The sequence below is a fragment of the Perca fluviatilis genome, chromosome 21 (genome assembly GCF_010015445.1).
Source record: "Perca fluviatilis chromosome 21, GENO_Pfluv_1.0, whole genome shotgun sequence".
In the NCBI taxonomy this organism is placed as follows: Eukaryota; Metazoa; Chordata; class Actinopteri; order Perciformes; family Percidae; genus Perca; species Perca fluviatilis.
In genome coordinates this window covers 20190375-20208294 of record NC_053132.1, presented here as the reverse complement: position 1 = coordinate 20208294, position 17920 = coordinate 20190375, and the positions used below count along the sequence as shown (strand labels likewise).

Below are 17920 nucleotides of genomic sequence, written 5' to 3'. Positions count from 1 at the left end.
GATATATTTTACACATATTTGATCATTTTTCTAGCATTGCCACCAAGTGTCTGCAATCACAGTGATATGAGCTTATATTATTATTACATTTTCCACTTTTCAGGTGTGGATCTCTGACAGCTTTTCTGTACAATGCTGCTGACTGTCACACCGATGCATCAATCATTACAATTGTGTGTAGAAATCTAACAGAATAATCTTCATTTATTCATTCAAAAATGATGGGTAATTGTCATATTTACCCAAATAAATATCTTGATTCCAGTGTGTGCAAGCAATTATTACCAATTGTTGCATGTTACCAATACACTGGCAGATAAAGTGTGCACCCCTACCTTTTTTTGTACAATTGTAATATAATAGTATAATTTTGAGCTATGCTAGAACTTTTATTTAGTATTTCCTTGCCAATGCAAAATATGTTACTTTGCTCATTATCTGATGATGGTATGCACTTTGCAAAACAGGAGCTTAAGCCTAGCTTTTTACATGCAAAACCAATTTAAAAAAAACAAACTCATATACTACTTTGTTAGAGTTCAACCAACAAAACAGGCAACATTAGGAATGTAGGATTCTTAATTCGTCAGTATTTTTTATGATGCCACTTTTATTGTATTATCATTGTATTACAGGAGTTTTTTTTCCATCACTTCTACAGTGCTCCATATGTGAGCGGGGTTGTCCTGACAGTGTCCAGGGGGAGGTGGTGCTGTCTGGCAGATGCTGCTGTGCACTAACGTTACTTCCTGCTGCTCTCCGTGTGCTGGCAGTGGCAGAGGTGAGCCGCTGCTGCCTGCTGTTCACTCGGCTCCTGCTCTGCCCTACGCTGGTCTGGGAGAAAGCGGCCGACGGATTATCCAGCTCGGTAACGTTAGCTCGTTGGCTAACGGGTCAAGACCGCAACCGAGAAGAGCCATGAAAAGCCGCTGGAGCCGGTGAAAGCTATTCGGGGCTTATTTCGGGACTTTAATGTACGGAAATATACAAAGAAGGAGGTTCGCGGATCATGCCGTCGCCCCCAACGGGAACTTTTCTCTAGAATTTCCACTTGGGAAAGGCTAGCTTAGGGGCTAAGCGAGGCTACAAACTATTTTTAATTGGCTTTGGGCTCAATGGCTCCTGCTTGTTTTTCCCTGTCATAGCGACAGTTTGGGAAATTAAAACAGGGAGAGGCCCTGTGAACTTCATGACAAACCAAAGCCCGGTTTTGAAGCGTAACTTCGGAAGACTAGACTGACAAGGGACCGAAAATGAAGAAGCAGTTCAATCGGATGAAACAGCTCGCCAATCAAACAGTTGGCAGGCAAGTATTGAAGTCAAGCGTTGTTTACGGTTCACCAGAAAGCTAACGTTAGCAAACGCACTTTCTTTTGGTCTTTCTCCTCTGACCCCCAGGGCTTGTACATTTAATTTACCTGTTGTTAACCGTCCCTTATACTTTTACTTGGCTTGCTTCCTATCAGTCATGGCAATGAAATGAAAAGAGAAAATCAAATCACATTATCAAATATAAAAAATCTAATCAGTTGGCTGTGTAGATAGACCGTAAGGTCTTTCATGTATGAATCCGTTGATTTTAATGGCTGAAAACCAGCTTCCATTAAATGCCACTTAAATTAAATAAAAACTGGATGTGGGAATGCTTTCCTTGATGTGTGCAATACTCCTCCACACTGCTCTCTGAACCCAGATGTCCTCAACAACAACAACACAAATATCACAAAAATGCTAGTTACCCAACAGGCCAAATATTGTCAAAGGTTAAACGTATTATAGACTCCTTTTCACGGCAGACATTTTTGATATGTGATATTAGGAAAAGCACAGGTGTATTCAATAACATTAATGATGGCTGCATTCCACTTAGGGGAGGTCCTGGTATTGTGCATGCTGGCTCACTGGAGTAGATACTGGGACACTTATTAGAACTGAGCCATCTTTAATGTTATCTTTTCCTACTATGACAAGTCAAAATGTGTACTGTGAAACAGGTCTATTGGGATAACGCTGGTTAGGATTTCAAAGCCGATATAAGCTGATAACAGGCACCAAATGATGACAATATATTGGTGCCAGACCATTGCTGTCCAGTAAACGGGGAGGGTGTAACAGGACAAATATGCTGCAGAAGTGGATGAGCTGTTATACTATTCTCTGCACCATACAGCAAGGTTCACTTTCAGTCCGTGCTTATAAAGTGGCAGTAAGAGCCTTCTCCATTTGTGAAACACTAGACGCTCAGCTTCAACCAGACATCAAACTTAAAACATATAAAATGGATTAATGCGTGTAAGTGATGGATAAGTGTCTGTCTCCACTCCAAGCATTCTCTCCCTCTGAACTCACAACACACTGCAATGTCTAAGCTATTAAGTGAATGAGTCCACCCTCTGAAAATATATAAAGCCGAACAATGACCATGCATTCAGCAGTGTTTAGGCTTGTTAACTAGAGCCACCATGCTGCTGTGTGATGACACACAGTGTCCCTCTGTGACTGGATATCTAAAGTAGCATTGGCTTCCAGCCTGGCCTTGTGTGGACAGGAGGGCGAGACACACCAAATGATGTTTTCATCATGAGAGTTTGGCTCTGATGATGTGTGGCGTTTTGTGTGTATGTCTATTTTGTGATTGTCAATGACAATGTGTGTTTTTGGTAGCCAACAGTGTTTGGCACCTCAGGCGCACAGCGGGTGCACCCGAGTACTGTCTGAATGGTAACAGATAAAGCTACTGACAGGCTGAAAACAATAATGTGTCATTTCGAATTAGGCAAAGGCAGCCTTGCCACGTAGATTATAGTTTCCACATTTAAAAAGCATGAAATATTTCTGGGTTAACATAGAATTTCAGTTGCCTTTTTATAGGTAGAGAAAAGTTGCTTTATCTTTCCTGCATTTCATATAAACTGAAAGGGAATAAATAATAGAGGACAAGATGCTCATAGAAAAAAAATAAGGCATAACATTTGCGATTTAAAGAATATAGCTCTATGTATTTATTAAAGCAGGATGTGTGGGCTATGGCCTTTCATCAGAGGTACAAACTTTTTTAAGAAATTACTTTGGGCTCTGGTACTTTGGGGCACAGCTGGAATACTCATAATTTCCTCACTGCAGTATACCAGCAGTAAATTAGAACCGAAGACAATGTAATGCACAAAACAGACACTTGTATGTGTGTGTGTGCAATGCATTCAGTAGTGCCTTGCTCTTGTCTCTTGTATGCATATATAGGGTTCGTGCACTCCTATACATGGCCTTCTGAATAAGCGTGCATACTCTGCTTTGTCCATTAAGTTTGTGCCTGCTTGTGTATCTGCATCTGCAAACGTTTGGAGTGCAAAGGCCCTCTCAGCTGCCCCCTGGGTTCCTGTGATTGTGCAAAGCCAGAACACTGTGTCCAGCATGCAGCCGTTCTGAGGAAGTCTCTCCTTCTTCTTCTGCAAACAGGAAGCTGCCTCCCAGAGACGGCGCTTTCTAGAGAACAGGAGAGAGAAATCTGGGGAGATTGATGTGGAGAGAGAGTGTAACTGAGGTGCAGGGGAAAAACAGCATGTGACTCATGCCAGGGAACATGTCAAGGATTTTTATGTCTTTGTGGAAGGGAATTTCAGTTTGCCATCTTTTAACTCTCTGGCCCTATAAATGCATGTCTGCTGCAGGTTAACGTGGTCAGATAGTTAACCCCTTTTAAAGAAGATGGCATATACAGTACATAGGATATCATGGGCTTTAACTGATATCTGCATAAAGATAAAATAACAGTTATGCTCCACAGACCGAGAATAAGCTCATTATTCTGCACTTTAAATGTGATGTTTAAGTTTGCTTTTAAAATTGTCTCCGTTTTGCTTGTGACAATGACTTCACCACTGGCTATCAGGAAAACCGCCTTAGATAAGTTTTTCTGTAGCTGAGGAAGGTGTTTGATAATCTTCCAATCAAGAAGTGTGGACAGAGGCCTCTAACAATGGGTCGTCCAAAGGTTAAGGGTACAATGGTCAAGAGAAGGAGGAGGCCTTATAGCTGTTGGACCTAATAAGGTGAACCAACAAAACACATATCTGAGATTATTTGGGGCGCCTGAACTGTTAAAATTATCAAGTGAACTACTGGCAACTAGTAGAAATCACTCTGCAGTTGCAAACATTTCAGAGTGGCACTTTGTGATGAATTGCGTTTCCTGCCATGTTCTAGAGTGGAGGTGCCCTGCCTCGCCTAAAATAAGGAGGGCCTTCGCTATTGTCTTTGGAAACGATTCGATTTTTAGGCTTATTAAAGCCATAGTTTTTAATTTCAGGAAAATACGATGCTACAGCCACTTAGCATAAAGACTGGTAACAGGGAAACAGGATAGATGCTAGAATGGAGTCAGCAAAAAAAGCTAGCATACTGTGCAAGTGTCAACACTTGGGCCTCAACTTGATTATTTGAACCCTGTTACAACGCTCACTTTGAGTTTAGCTGGGTTGGTTGCTACATTGGAGTAATGCCAATCAATTCATCAATACAGACATGAGCTTACAGCAATGTGATTAATGAATGTATTTTAACTACAGGCGCCCCGTCCTGTAGCTCAGTGGGGTCAACAAAATCACAAATGGTTGACTTATCAAACCCCTGTACTTCAATCGAGCATAATTTTTTGATGCCATATCTAATAGGGTTGGGGGGAATAATAGAATATTGTGTATATATCGTGAATTTTTTTCCCTAGAATTTGAAGTTTTTATTTTTTTATTTTTTTTCAACCAATGATTCACCTAAATATTTTCTGTTTATACTTTACCGCTGACGGCGACTACATCATAGACGGATATGATGTATTTTGTGCATTTTCTGCTTTCGGTCTTGCTGGAAACAGACCGAAAGCAGAAAATACATGTTCTGTACTTCTTTAAAAATGAAATCAGTTTCAGACTGACTGACTGACATGTGATGTGCATTCTTCTTAGTTAACAATTAGAAATGTCTCATGATATATTGTACCTAGAAGTGTATTATTCAACTTTTGTTTTGGTTAAAGAAGGAAAAGAAAATCTCAATACTATCGAATCGCAAACCTTCTAGAATCGCAGTAAATGAAAATTGCAATACAAATCGAATCATGAAAGAATCGAATATGGACAAAAGCATATCGTCCCAGCCCTAATATCTAAAAACAACAATTTTCTTTCTGGCACATTGTTGTGCTATCTAATGTGGACCTATTGTATTTTGGAGTCCTTGTTTCACTCAAGGGGGAATTGTGTTGAAAAGCCACTTTCTCCACGGGGATTAGCACAATGGCACTGTTAAATTAACCAAGACAGGTGACTCTGGGCGTTCTCCCTGTGTCTCACCAGGCCAGTGCCTCAAGAACAAAGATGCGTGTCAGCTGGGATCCCTTTGTGGTGCTGCTAGTGATAGAAGAGACCTACAGTATGAGGCTAGGCTGCTCTTTGTCTACTGTCAGTCGTTTTTGCTTTCCTTCTAATTTCTGAATTAGTAAGGCAGAAAAATGTGGCATGACTATGGGAAAAATGAGGATGTTATTTTAATCATAACATAAATATGCCTCAGTTACAGGAAGCTAACGTGTTATTGTGCTGTCTTCCAAACCAAAGTATCCTCAACAAACGGGGACAGTGTTTATGAAACTGAACACATCTCATGTTCAAACTTAAAGGATTTAAAAAAAAAAATAATGTTTAAGAAATTGTCACGATAACAGAGCTGAAACTATTTGATGAAAATGAATTGCCGACAAGACAATTTTGATAATTGATTAATCGTTTGAATCCTTGAACACCAAAATGTGAAATATTTGCTGATTTAAGCATCTCAAATGTGAGGATTTGCTGCTTTTCTTTGTCTTATACGACAGTAAACTAAATATATTTTGGGTTCTGGACAAAACAAGCTGTTTAATGACATCATGGGGTGTTTTGGGAACGTATGATCGACTTTTGTTCAGTTATATCAGTTTTTTTCCCTAGGTTTGGGAAAGATTACGGTGCACGTATTTGGCATAGAGTTTAGAGGTCCTTCCCTTAAGAAAATGTTAACATTTGTCAAACAAAAGAAATGCAATTTCACATAATTTTGGACACAATGTATTATCATCTTTGTGTCTAAAACGTTGGAAAAGCTACAGCAGATAATAATTAAATAACACTCAAAAAGCGTGAAGGCAAAACTTGTTAAAGAAGTCCACTGGGGACCAACCACAATCATTAGATCTAAATGATCAATAATTTTTACATTCATTCAGCTTAGGTGGTGCCCAAGACTGCTTGGGTGCTGCTCCTAAATGCTTTATAATGGTAGGGAAAACCCTGTGTATATATATATATGTTTATTAATTGTTACGACATTGTGCCAGGAAGCAAGAAGCCTGCCTTGTACTGACGCGACGTTTAGCTTAGCCTCGCTTTATCTTTATTCTTTTGCTCGTTCTTGCCCAGGTCTAATGTTAAGAGTAACAGCTCACATAATCGGCTGTATTACGGAGGTTGTATGAGTTGAGTCACTCTATTATTCTCCCAGCTCCTTTTATCTGGGTCCAGTATCCATTACCTTACGCCTTAAGCTGCCAACTGTTGCAGCCGTGAGAGGCAGACCCTCCCTAATTCTCAGCCCGCTGATTGTGTTGGGTGGTCGCTAACAGCCGCTCTATTGTGCTTATGGTTGCAGTATTCACTTACTCCCCTTTCCACTTTAATAGTAGATCGCCATGGTTACCATTCTGATGTAGTTGCCACGGCTGTGCAGCGAGGATCTCATGTTGTTAAGAAGTCACATGCGGTGCACAGTGACACACTTTCTGTAAAGGCTGGTGCTCCGGTGAGGCACGATGGGGTCAGCTCTATTCGCTCTATGTCAGCTGATGGCGGCAAAACAATTGTTTGTTGTCGCTCGTCCTCGCAGCCTATTTTAATTTTTTTGCCTCTGTGACACAGTGCTTTTTTTATGGTTGGTTCACATAAGTGTTGCTTTTATTATGCTATTAATCTAAGTGTCTTCACGTGTGTTCGGATCATTCAATTGCATCCAGATTAGGGCAATATTTGCAGATGCCATGGAAACGCCCACACCAGGTTCTCTTGCTCACATTAATGTCAGTAAGCAGAACTCAGTTAATAGTGAAAAGCCAGTTATGTTAGCTCTATTATTCTGGCGTAGTCCTATTTGCTTGTATCCTATAGTCTGTTAAAAATCCCCTTGGACGTAAGATCAATTAGCAAATGGATAAGTCAAGTTATTTGTGTGCATATAAACCTACTCAATGAGCAAAGTGCACAGGCGGTGTATGATCCATGGGCGTGCATTCATGACAGGATAAGCCTGCTTGATGTATGCACTGGTTTTTAAGATTAGGTTCATGACAGGACCACATGAAGAGTTCATCAGCATTTAGACTACACCAGAACATGGATTCCATTTTGTGGCTTTATAATAACGCTCTGCATGCGTGTGTGCATTACAATGTGTATTTGTAATTTTTTTGCCCTGCAGCTAGCTGGAAGTCTTGTCTGTAGGTTTTTGTGGGTTATAGGTCCACACTCGCTCACCCACATGGCTGTGGCTCTCCTCCAGAAAAAAATCTTTCCATTCATTCCCGGCCGTCTAGATTATTCTAGTTTGGCACTTTTAGGAGTCTTTAACAAAAAAAAAAAATTCTCTGTATTTGTATTTCTTTTCTTCAAACCCCCCAAACTATCATCTTGTCTCTTTCTGTTTCTCCCGGCTCCCTGCCGCTGTGTTTTAAATTGAAAGCAGCTGTGACAAGGTTACTATAGTTCATAGAGAGCAGTTTTTGGAGGAGGGCCCAAGCTTCGTTTAGAGCTCAAGTTTCCCAAAATGCAGGCAAGCCACTGTCTACACATCACTTCAGTCGGAAGGCTGAACTTGCACTTGGAAAAGTTTGCACATAAGTTATACACAACAATACCTGCATTGTCTTCATTGTGCGCAACAGTAAAGAGAGAAAGTTTGTTCTACGCTATACGTTTAAAAATCCATGTAATGTGTGGCTCAGTGGGTAGAGCCGGCGCACAGGTGAGGTCTATGCCTCGACCCAGAGGTCCAGGGTTCGAATCCGACCTGTGACGATTTCCTGCATGTCTTCCCCCCCTTTCTCACCTAGCTGTCCTGTCAAAAATTAAAGGCGGAAAAGCCCAAAAAATAATCTTAAAAAAAAAAATCCATGTTATTATTATGTGGAACACTGGACTACCTCTCCAGGTAATTTACTTACACATAATTTTCTTTGTTTAAATACACCGTCTGATGTTGTGCATGTCTTGTACCATAGCTCGTGTTCGGGAAATTATTCATCTTTAAATCTTTGTTTTGCTGTGATGCGAGTCCTCAGGATGGAACCGAGATATCTGAGCAAATACAAATAAAATTAAGTGTTTCCACCATCAGTTCATTACAGAACATTCATCAAGTTATGGCTCACTGTCAACTCATTTCAGCTCCACATCAATCTTTGGCCTCATGTTATACAGTATTGGCAGTTACCCTGAGTTGAAGTATCAGAATTGGCATCAATAGAGTAAAAGTTGGATCGGTGCATCAATTCTCTGATAAACGGGCCGATAAAATAAGTGTTTGCCCTCCTGCATGTGCATGATTGATGTAGTTGGATGTATTTGCTTCATGATATAACATCTGTACCTGCAAAAAATAACAGTACAGCAGCTGTTAAAGTATCCGTCTGCAATCTAGACATTGCTTTTTTGCTAAATGAGTCTTGTCTTACAGTTGGACAAGTAGAGCTGGGCGATTATGGCGAAAATCAAATTTTTTACCAAATATATTGATATTTTGGCAATATTGTAGGGTTGACAATTGGTGCTTTCACAAAATATTTACACAATGAGATTTTTGATATATAATCATCAGTAATATGTGGATATAATGACTAAGTGGGCAAAGGCAAATAATAGAACAGTCTGGTAAGTTCAGAAAATGACCTCACTTTACTGTACACAACACTTGTCATATCACGTAATACGATATCCAAAATTGAAGACGATATCCAGCATCGTATACTGATATCGATATATTGTCTCCAGTAGTGATGCACCGAAATGAAAATTCTTGGCCGAAACCGAAAACCGAAAAAAGAGGAAACCAAGACCGAAAACCGAAACCGAAACACCGAAAGAAATTATGCCAATTATTAGTACCATTGCATTTATGGCTATGACTGTGTACTAACTTTACTAAAATCAAGGCATTGCAATTGTATAAATTAATATTAAAGTTTAATTTAAAAAATATCTAGCAGAAATATGGCTACAATCTGATAGTCACATACAGTATACAGTAGCCTAAGAACAGAATAGCTTACCTATTATTATTATTATTATTATTATTATTATTATTATTATTAATTGAGGCACTTTCTTACAGGATTTCACTGAACATATCAGACAACGAGGGTGCATGCCCCTCATCTGGTGCAGAGAGACAAGTCTTCTTCTGCGCTCTGATCTCCTGGCGCTTGGGCGCTTGCTCCGTCTCCGTCTCAACGCGGGTTCTCCGATCCATCGCGGCCTGGATCATTTCTCGCGGTCCCGCTTTACTTCCGCATCCAAGTAATGGTCTTTATAACGCTGGATCAAGTACAGTCGCGATGAAGTGCAGAGGATCCGAACAGATCTCAGTGAAACGTGTGCTGACAGACTCTAAGAGCACTTTTCATTGTTTTCACTCCGTGGTCCGTCTCAACCTCTTTGCTTAGGAGACGCTTTGCAGGTGGATCGGATACTGACACACGTGCAGGTCGCGTTTTCTGTTTACGTCATCACAACATTTTCGGCCGTATTGTTTCGGTGATAAAAGTATTTCGGCCGAAAACCGAAAATGCCCTTTTGGGCCATTTTCGGCCGAATATTCGGTGCATCCCTAGTCTCCAGTCCCCGACCATCTTGACTGCAGGGTTGCCCCCCAGTAGCCACCGAAGCCAGCAGCCTGTGTGAAGGTGTTGATAAGCAGTAGGAGCTGAGTCCGTGTTTCCCAGTCTTCTCCCTTTAAGTGAATCTAATCTGTCTGACCTCTTCAAGTCTAAGTATTAGTTTGCTATTAATAGGCTCAGGCAGGGCAGGGCTGCTTGGCTGCCCTGTGCACCATGAGCCTTGCTAGCTGTAGCTTAAATAAATCAAAACTCGTTGTGCAGCAGAAACATGCCTTCCGTGTGATTTTAGTTTACCAGATTCTTTGCATTTGTAATGTTTTATAATTATCAAATATAATTCAAGTTTGTCACAATTCACTACTTTAAAAAACAACAACTTCATGCAGTAGTGTAGTCTGAAGAGAGACATGTTTTCCCCCAGCCTCTTACTAGGCCGGTTGAGCCATGGCAACAAACTAGAGAGACTCACCCTCTCTGAAAACATTCCCACGGATGCCCAGGTCAATACCTGTCACTATTTTGGTGTTCTCGGCTTGAAACCAGTCTTTCAGGCACGGTGTCATTTGTCTCGCAGATATTTTCACAGTGACTGCACAGTGTGTTGAAGTACAACTATGTGCTGTGGTTGTCTGTCAGTGCTAATCTGTGTGCTCTTTGTTGTTTTTTCTCACTCACAGAGCGGAGAAAACAGAAGTCCTCAGCGATGACCTCTTACAGGTAAATCATCAATCTGACTGTAGAGCTCTGACCAGCTTAACAGTGGAATGGCTGCGTCTGTTGGGCAGTGGCTACGGGTACATAGTACACATTTTGTCCCTTCTGAATCAAACCAGTTTGGTTGACAAAGCTCCCAAAGTATTTATATGTGGGATTAAATTAAGTCATTGGAAAAATCATCAAACTGTTGACAAGCAGTCCCCCATGCCTGTACTTTTACCGCCTGTAATTTTCTGTTCCCAAAATCTGTAAGAATTTTCTTTTTTCCCAGGAAATTCTGCATTTCAAATTCTGTTCTCTGCATTTACTTGTCCTAATATTACAATATGACCAGTATTGGATGCAGAACACCAAAACAGTTAGCATTTACTTTTTTAGCCCAAAGAAGGTTAAAAATTAGTTAGTGCTCTTATGGTCGTTGGAAACACCATAGGCCATCGTTGGGATTCAAATGTGAGCATTTGTTAAGTTTCCTGGGATGAGATGAAACGTCTTTGAGCACCTTTAACCAAGTCCAGTTGCCCTTGGTTTTTAACCTTCCTTGGATAACTATGACATTACATTAAATGTCATTTAGCAGACACTTTTATCCAAAGTGACTTACAATTGCTATAGTGTATATGTCAGAGGCCACACACCTCTGGAGCAACTAGGGGTTAAGTGTCTTGCTCAGGGACACATTGGTTGATGTATCGCAGTAGGAATTGAACCCAGATCTCCCACACCAAAGGTATGTGTCATATCCACTGCGCCATCACCACCCATGACATGGATGACTGAGAACCTTCACATCATACGAACCACCCCGAAACCTGCGGTCCTCAGACGCTGGCCTGCTTTCCGTTGCCCACACCAGACTCTCTATCTTTGGAGACAGAGCCTATAGTGTTGCAGCCCCGTCCACCTGGAACACCCTCCCTGCAGATATCTGCAATGCTACATCCCTGGACAAGTTTGAAAAACTCCTCAAACACCACCTGTTCACCACAGCCCACAACCTCCCTTAGTTTAGCTTAGCCACAGTAATTCTGTAAAGTGTCCTTGGGTTTCGTGAAAGGCGCTTTATAAATAAAAGAAACAGAAGATGCAACATTTAGTCTAGATTTCAACTTCAACTTTATTATCCCGAAAGAAATTTGATCTGCAGCAGGCATCAAATCACATCAAGGACCATGACAAACAACATTTCGACAACAGCAACAAATAACCGAAAAATTCCACACCACAAATGAAAACAAGGTACACCTGCCATACTGAACCAGAAGCTACAAAACAAGCTAAAAGCATTAGAAGCAGCACAGTAAAAAAAATGCATGTTAAGTGCTGTACAGAGACAAGTACAACATTGAATGGAATAAATAAATAAGCAATCCAAACTAATCCATCTAACACGGATACACATAAAGCAAGCAAGTAAATGAAGTAAATTAAGCTTCTCAATGGCTACAGGGATAAAAGAAGCCCTGGCATGCCTTGTGTTGCCTTCTTGTTCTGGGAATTCTTTCTTTAGGAAAGAGTCAGATTGAAGCCTAAAGAGCAGCTGGACCATGTGCTGACCAAGCTCAAAAGTATGCAAGTTTTCATGCCAATTAAACAGCAGCTGATAGCACTTATTAGGTCCTCCTCTCAGGTTGAAGATGGCTAATCAGTGGGTGTAGTGCTTGGTTCAAATTTGCGCTCATGGGAATGTTGCTGACACTTCCGTAGCAACAATTAGGGCTCAATGAGCTGCACAGGAGTCGGTGAAGCTATGGATGTATCTATGCACGTATGTCTAATATAGCTCCATGTGTGTGTGTGAAAGCTACTGGTGCAGGGATTTCCTCTGGGGAAATTCTCCAGCCGCTGAACCTGTCTGAGGTACACGGCAGGTGGGGTTGAGATCCAAGGAAGGTTAAAAACTCTGCTGGCTTTGCATTACTCTTTGAAAACAGCCAAGGCCACAATGTCCGACACCCTTTATTGTTGTTCATCTTCTCCCCATCCTCTTTTGTAGCCTGTGCATAAATAGACAGCACTAACATAACATTGAATACCTTCTTCTCTCTCAGGTGTTGTAAATATGGGCCGTATACAGGCACAAATATATTTGAGTGACAGCTAGAACATCCGACTCAGAGCCAGCATGAGTTGTGTAATGCAAGCGGACAAGCAGTGACTAACCGCTTAGGGTGCTTTTCACCGAGGAGATGACGTTATATTTTGACTGACAAGTGACTTTCACTGTTCCTCAGAGACACAATTGTTCTGCCTCTGTCTGGAAAGCAGCCTGAGACTGAGACATTTTTCATTTCATAGGAACATTGCTGTCAGATGAAGGTAAAGGGAGGGACGGAAAGAGAGATTGAAATCACTTGACCCCTTAATCATGAGACGGCTGTGTCGCTCCTCGCCTTCAAAACAAAAACTCTGTTTATCCTGAAGAAAAACCCATCCTGGAATGTTTGTGTTTGTCTATGTAAACTATTTTTGACTTTCAGTTTAGATTTAGTGGCCTCACTTTTGCTCAGCCTCCCCTTTCTTTTCCCACTTTTTCTTCAACCACACTCGACAACAAAATATTCTTGGTTTCAATTCAATTTTATTTATAGTAACAAGAGTTATCTCAAAACACTTTACAGGTAGGTCTAGACTCTAGACCATACTCTATAATTTACAAAGACCCAACAATTCCAGTAATTCCCCCAAGAGCAGGCATTTAGTGCGACAGTGGCGGAGAAAAACTCCCTTTTAGGCAGAAACCTTGAGTGGTGAGGAAAACTTCCTTTTAGGGAGAAACCTCTGACAGACCCAGGCTCTTGGTAGGCGGTGTCTGATGGTGCCGGTTGGGGGTGTGATGAACAGTGGCAATTATAGTCACAATAAAGATAATGGAACTATGACTTGAAATAGTAGTTGTACTAGTTCATGGCGTAGCAGGGCACCGCGGGGCGTTACAGGGTGTAGCAGGGCATAGCAGGGCACTGGAGGGCATAGCAGGGTGTAGCAGGGCATAGCAGGGTGCGGAGCAGGACCATGGCGATAGCTGCAACCATGATTTAGGTGCCACCCTAATCCTACGAAAACTGCGGGGTGAATAAACATAAGGACTTGGGGAACAAGAAGAGCTAAGTTAGTAACAAGCATTTCTGGGACATGGATGCACACAGATGGAAAGAAAGAGGACAGAGGAACTCAGTGTGTCAAAGGAAGTCCCCTGGCAGTCTAAAACTATAACCGCATAACTAAGAGCTGGTCCAAGGCAAACCTGAGCCAGCTCTATAAGGGTTGGTAGATGAATCGGACGACTATGAAGAGAAGCAGAGAAGAGAAGGTGTGCCGTGTCTGCAACATACCCCCTCCCCCGCCGGTCTAGGCGGATGCTGCAACTCCTCACTCTCTAACTATAAGCTTTATCAAAGAGGAGAGTTTTAAGTTTACTCTTAAATGTGGTGACGGTGTCTGTCTCCAGAACCAAGACTGGGAGCTGGTTCCACAGGAGAGGAGCCTGATAGCTGAAGGTTCTGGCTCCCATTCTACTTAGAATTATACTTAGAGACTCTAGGAACCACAAGTAACTCTGCTTTCTGGGAGTGCAGTGCTCTAGTGGGACAATAAGGTACTATGAGCTCTTTATCCTGGATTTTACAGGAAGCCAATGCAGAGAAGCTAAAACAGGAGAAATATGATCTCTTTTCTTAGTTCTTGTCAGCACACACGCTGCAGCATTCTGGATCAGCTGGTGAGTCTTTTGGGACTTATTTGAGCAACCTGATATCAAGGAGTTACAATATTCCAGCCTTGAAGTAACAAATGCATGGACTATTTTGTCAGCATCGTTTTGAGACAGGATGTGCCTAATTTTGGCAATCTTATGCAGGTGAAAAAAGGATATATCCTGATCAAAAATAACATAACTCCAAGATTTCTGACAGCAGTGCTAGAGGCCACGGCAATGCCAACCAGAGTAGCTATATCTTTGGATAATGAGGTTCGGATGTGTTCAGGGCCCAGCATAATAACCTTGGTTTTGTCTTAGTTTAACATCAGGAAATTGTAGGTCATCCAGGATTTTATTTCCTTAATGCATACTTTAAGTTTAACTAACTGACTGGTTTCGTCTGGCTTGATTGATAGGTATAATTGGGTATCCTCTGCATAACAGTGAAAGTTGATGGAGTGTTTCCTAATAATAGAGGAAGCCTATATAAGGTGAATAGAATTGGTCCAAGCACTGAGCCTTGTGGAACGCCATGGCTAACTTTAGCGTGCCTAGAGGATTCATCGTTAACATTAACAAACTGAGATTGATCTGATAAATAGGACTTAAACCAGCTTAGTGCGATCTCTTTAATGCCAATTAAATGTTCCAGTCTCTGTAAAAGGATGCTATGGACAATAGTGTCGATTGCAGCACTAAGATCTAGTAAGACAAGTACGGAGAAAAGTCCTTTGTCTGAAGCAGTTAGAAGGTCATTTGTAATCTTCACCAGTGCAGTCTCTGTGCTATGATGCACTCTAAATCCTGACTGAGATTCCTCAAATAAACTTTTGTTATGTAGAAAGTGACATAACTGTTTGGTGACTACCTTCTCAAGGATCTTTGAGAGAAAGGGGAGATTAGATATTAGATATTTACCAGGATTTTCACACTGTACTTTTTATTTTAATCACTCCCAAGACTTTTTTTGTATGTGGTCCTCCAGGGTGCCAAAGAGCCCCCCAGCATTCTTGTGCCAGCTGTCCGTTCCTAGCTGCTTCTTTACATAGCAGCTCATCCACAGTGGGTTTACCACAGAAATGCTCCAGAAATACCAGGGTGCCTGCTTGCACTCACCCATGTAGTTGTGTGTAGCTTTTTTTTTAGGTCGCAACCAGCTGCTTTTAACACTTTTGTCATATATCCCTTATGCAAACAGATTAATTTGTTACTGCATAATGAGACACTTTATCAATGCATAATTCCCCCCTTAATGCGTCATGTTATGGTATTTTTGTTCATTCTGTACTTGTCCAGACATGTTAACATCCTCTCTTAGGAACCAATAAACAAACACAGGCCCACAGATAGACACCCTCTCTGTCTGTTATTGTTGGGATTCCCTGCTCTATGACGCCATCATGGGATTGACCAAGTGTTGACCTCATCACATAGCAGGAGGAAAAACACACCCTGCTGCCTGCTGTGTGGACTTATTGGCCTAGGTTCTCCCAATCCTCCGCATATTTTATTTTTTGGCTGTACGGCGTTTCTAACCCCATTTCGTTACAATGAAAGGAAGAGGTATACTCCCAGTGCCATGTAACCCAAACATTTCCAATACACCCACACAGGAACTTCGTCCTTCTTAGAGCACAGGGAGGGGAATCCCCTGCATTTTTTGTGCCAGGTACTAACTGGGCTAAGCTTGTAACGCCCATAGCTTATTGAAGGGCTATGAGGGAATGCATGTGTTTGGCAAGTTTATATGTGACCCAGCTGTTTTGCGAATGCCAGGGGCCACCAAGGGTCGGGAATGATGTAAGAGTGCGAGAAAAGAGGAAGGGAAAGGAGGGGACGGGGCGACCTATGGAGGCCGATATCTGCTGTGGAATTCCTGAGTTCCCACTCCATTCTGTTTTTGGAACACAATTGTCTGGTATTTGGTTGATCCTCCCTCTGCATTTGTCTCACTCCATTTCTGCACATTTTGCCCTCCAGACCTCCGTGTTCCCATTTATATTTGGAACATTGTTTGTCTCAAGTCTTGAGTACATGTTTGTCCGTTTGAGACACTTAAAGACTCTCGTCAACTGCGAGGTTTGGTATGTTTAAAGACACACTGCTTTTGACTTTCTCACAAGCGCTGCCAACTTACACCAGTTGTTTGCATCGTCAGACTTTTAAGTAGACTTGAAAATCATTGATCTCTGTCCTATAGTAGTCTGAATAGCTGTGACTCCCATCAATGACAGTATTATATCTTGTGAGGCTAAAAGCACAGAGTGGATCTGTGTAGTTAGGCTAGCAGACAGGAGAAAGCCTGTGTAATCAAAAGGCCTTCTTTATTTTATTTTTTTTTAAAGACAAAGAACCCCTCACTCTGTCACAGATCGTTGCCCTAGAGACACTTCCGATGAGTCATGTGTTTTTAAAGATAACATTCCAGCGTTATTCTGCAGGGACAAGCCTTATCAATCATGCATGAACTTTGACCCCTGTCTCAGTCAAGGCAGCTACAAACTAAATGTCTGCATGGAGCTGGACCTCATCAACCAACAACACTGCAGGCACACTGTTGTGATGGTTCATAGAGACACAGAGCCAGTGGTTGTGGTAATAAAGACTGCCCACCATGTGTGTGTTTTCATGTACTTGTTCTTTGTACAGTACCTGAAGAAACCCGGCAGGATGTAGTCCAGTTCAAGTACTTTAGCTTTATCAAAATAAAGCTTGTGTTTTAATTTTTACAAAGCAAAATGTCTGCAACAAAATCACGTATGATGACCTATGACACGTATATAGTAGAGATTTGTTGAAGTTGCATGTCTTGTCTTCTGCACAGATTGAACGGCGCATGGAGTTGGTGCGCGTGGTGTCCCACAACACACACAAGAGGATGGTGTCATGTCTACAGGGACACATCGGCGCAGACGCAGAGAAGAGACATGTAAGACGTCAAGATGTGTTACAATAAAACCTTTGTCAAAGCTCCAGTTGACCTTTTACACAAACAAACTAACCAGGTCAATGAACTGTTCCACGATGTGTAATAACTTTTTTTTTTTTATACACACAATTGTTGAGATGTTTTCATTCAAAGTGTCCACAGTAGGCCTACAGTCCATGATTTCTCCCTTTTGTGTTCTTTACCCCACATCACCCAAAAACGCACTACAGTCCGTACCACGCCTCTATACAGGAAATGGTCAGGTAAAAACACTAATTACTTATTCCTCTTCTCTGGTTGTCAGCACCACTTGCTCCATTTCCCATTCAGACATCTGTCATCTTTTCTCACTATGCATGGCACTTTGGGATTCTCTGGTCAAAAAAACAGGATGTTGCACACTCATAAATGTTTTGCACAGATGTAAACCGTGTGACCGTAAAAACGAGCTCCAGTGGTGTCCTTTGATAGACGTCTCACTTCCCTAGTTTGTGTCTTATTTCCCATTTAACATCTATATTTTCCTCCTTTGCTCAGAAAGCTCTCTTCCTGACTGTGAATTTTCTCCTCAATGGAAAGTCCTTGAAATTCCATTGACTTGAATGTCAAATACTGATGCTGCAGTATAGAAATTAGTACATTTCTGCATATTTTGAAG

The 17920-nt window shown here is 41.5% G+C and overlaps 1 protein-coding gene across 6 annotated transcripts in view; it reads left to right on the top strand.

Moving 5' to 3' along the window:
- The first annotated feature begins 715 nt into the window (after positions 1–715).
- LOC120550617 (rho GTPase-activating protein 17-like) overlaps positions 716–17920 on the top strand; it is a 34149-nt gene continuing 16944 nt past the window's right edge. Inside the window, exons 1-4 of one of the 6 annotated variants that reach the window (XM_039787231.1) lie at positions 716–1306; positions 10594–10633; positions 17158–17262; positions 17493–17525. In XM_039787231.1, the coding sequence (XP_039643165.1) occupies positions 1254–1306; positions 10594–10633; positions 17158–17262; positions 17493–17525 (231 nt within the window). In that variant the 5' untranslated portion in view covers positions 716–1253. Of the gene's footprint in view, positions 1307–10593; positions 10711–17157; positions 17263–17492; positions 17526–17920 lie in introns of those variants that run through there. The other 5 variants (XM_039787227.1, XM_039787230.1, XM_039787232.1 and 2 more) reach the window with 5 other exon arrangements.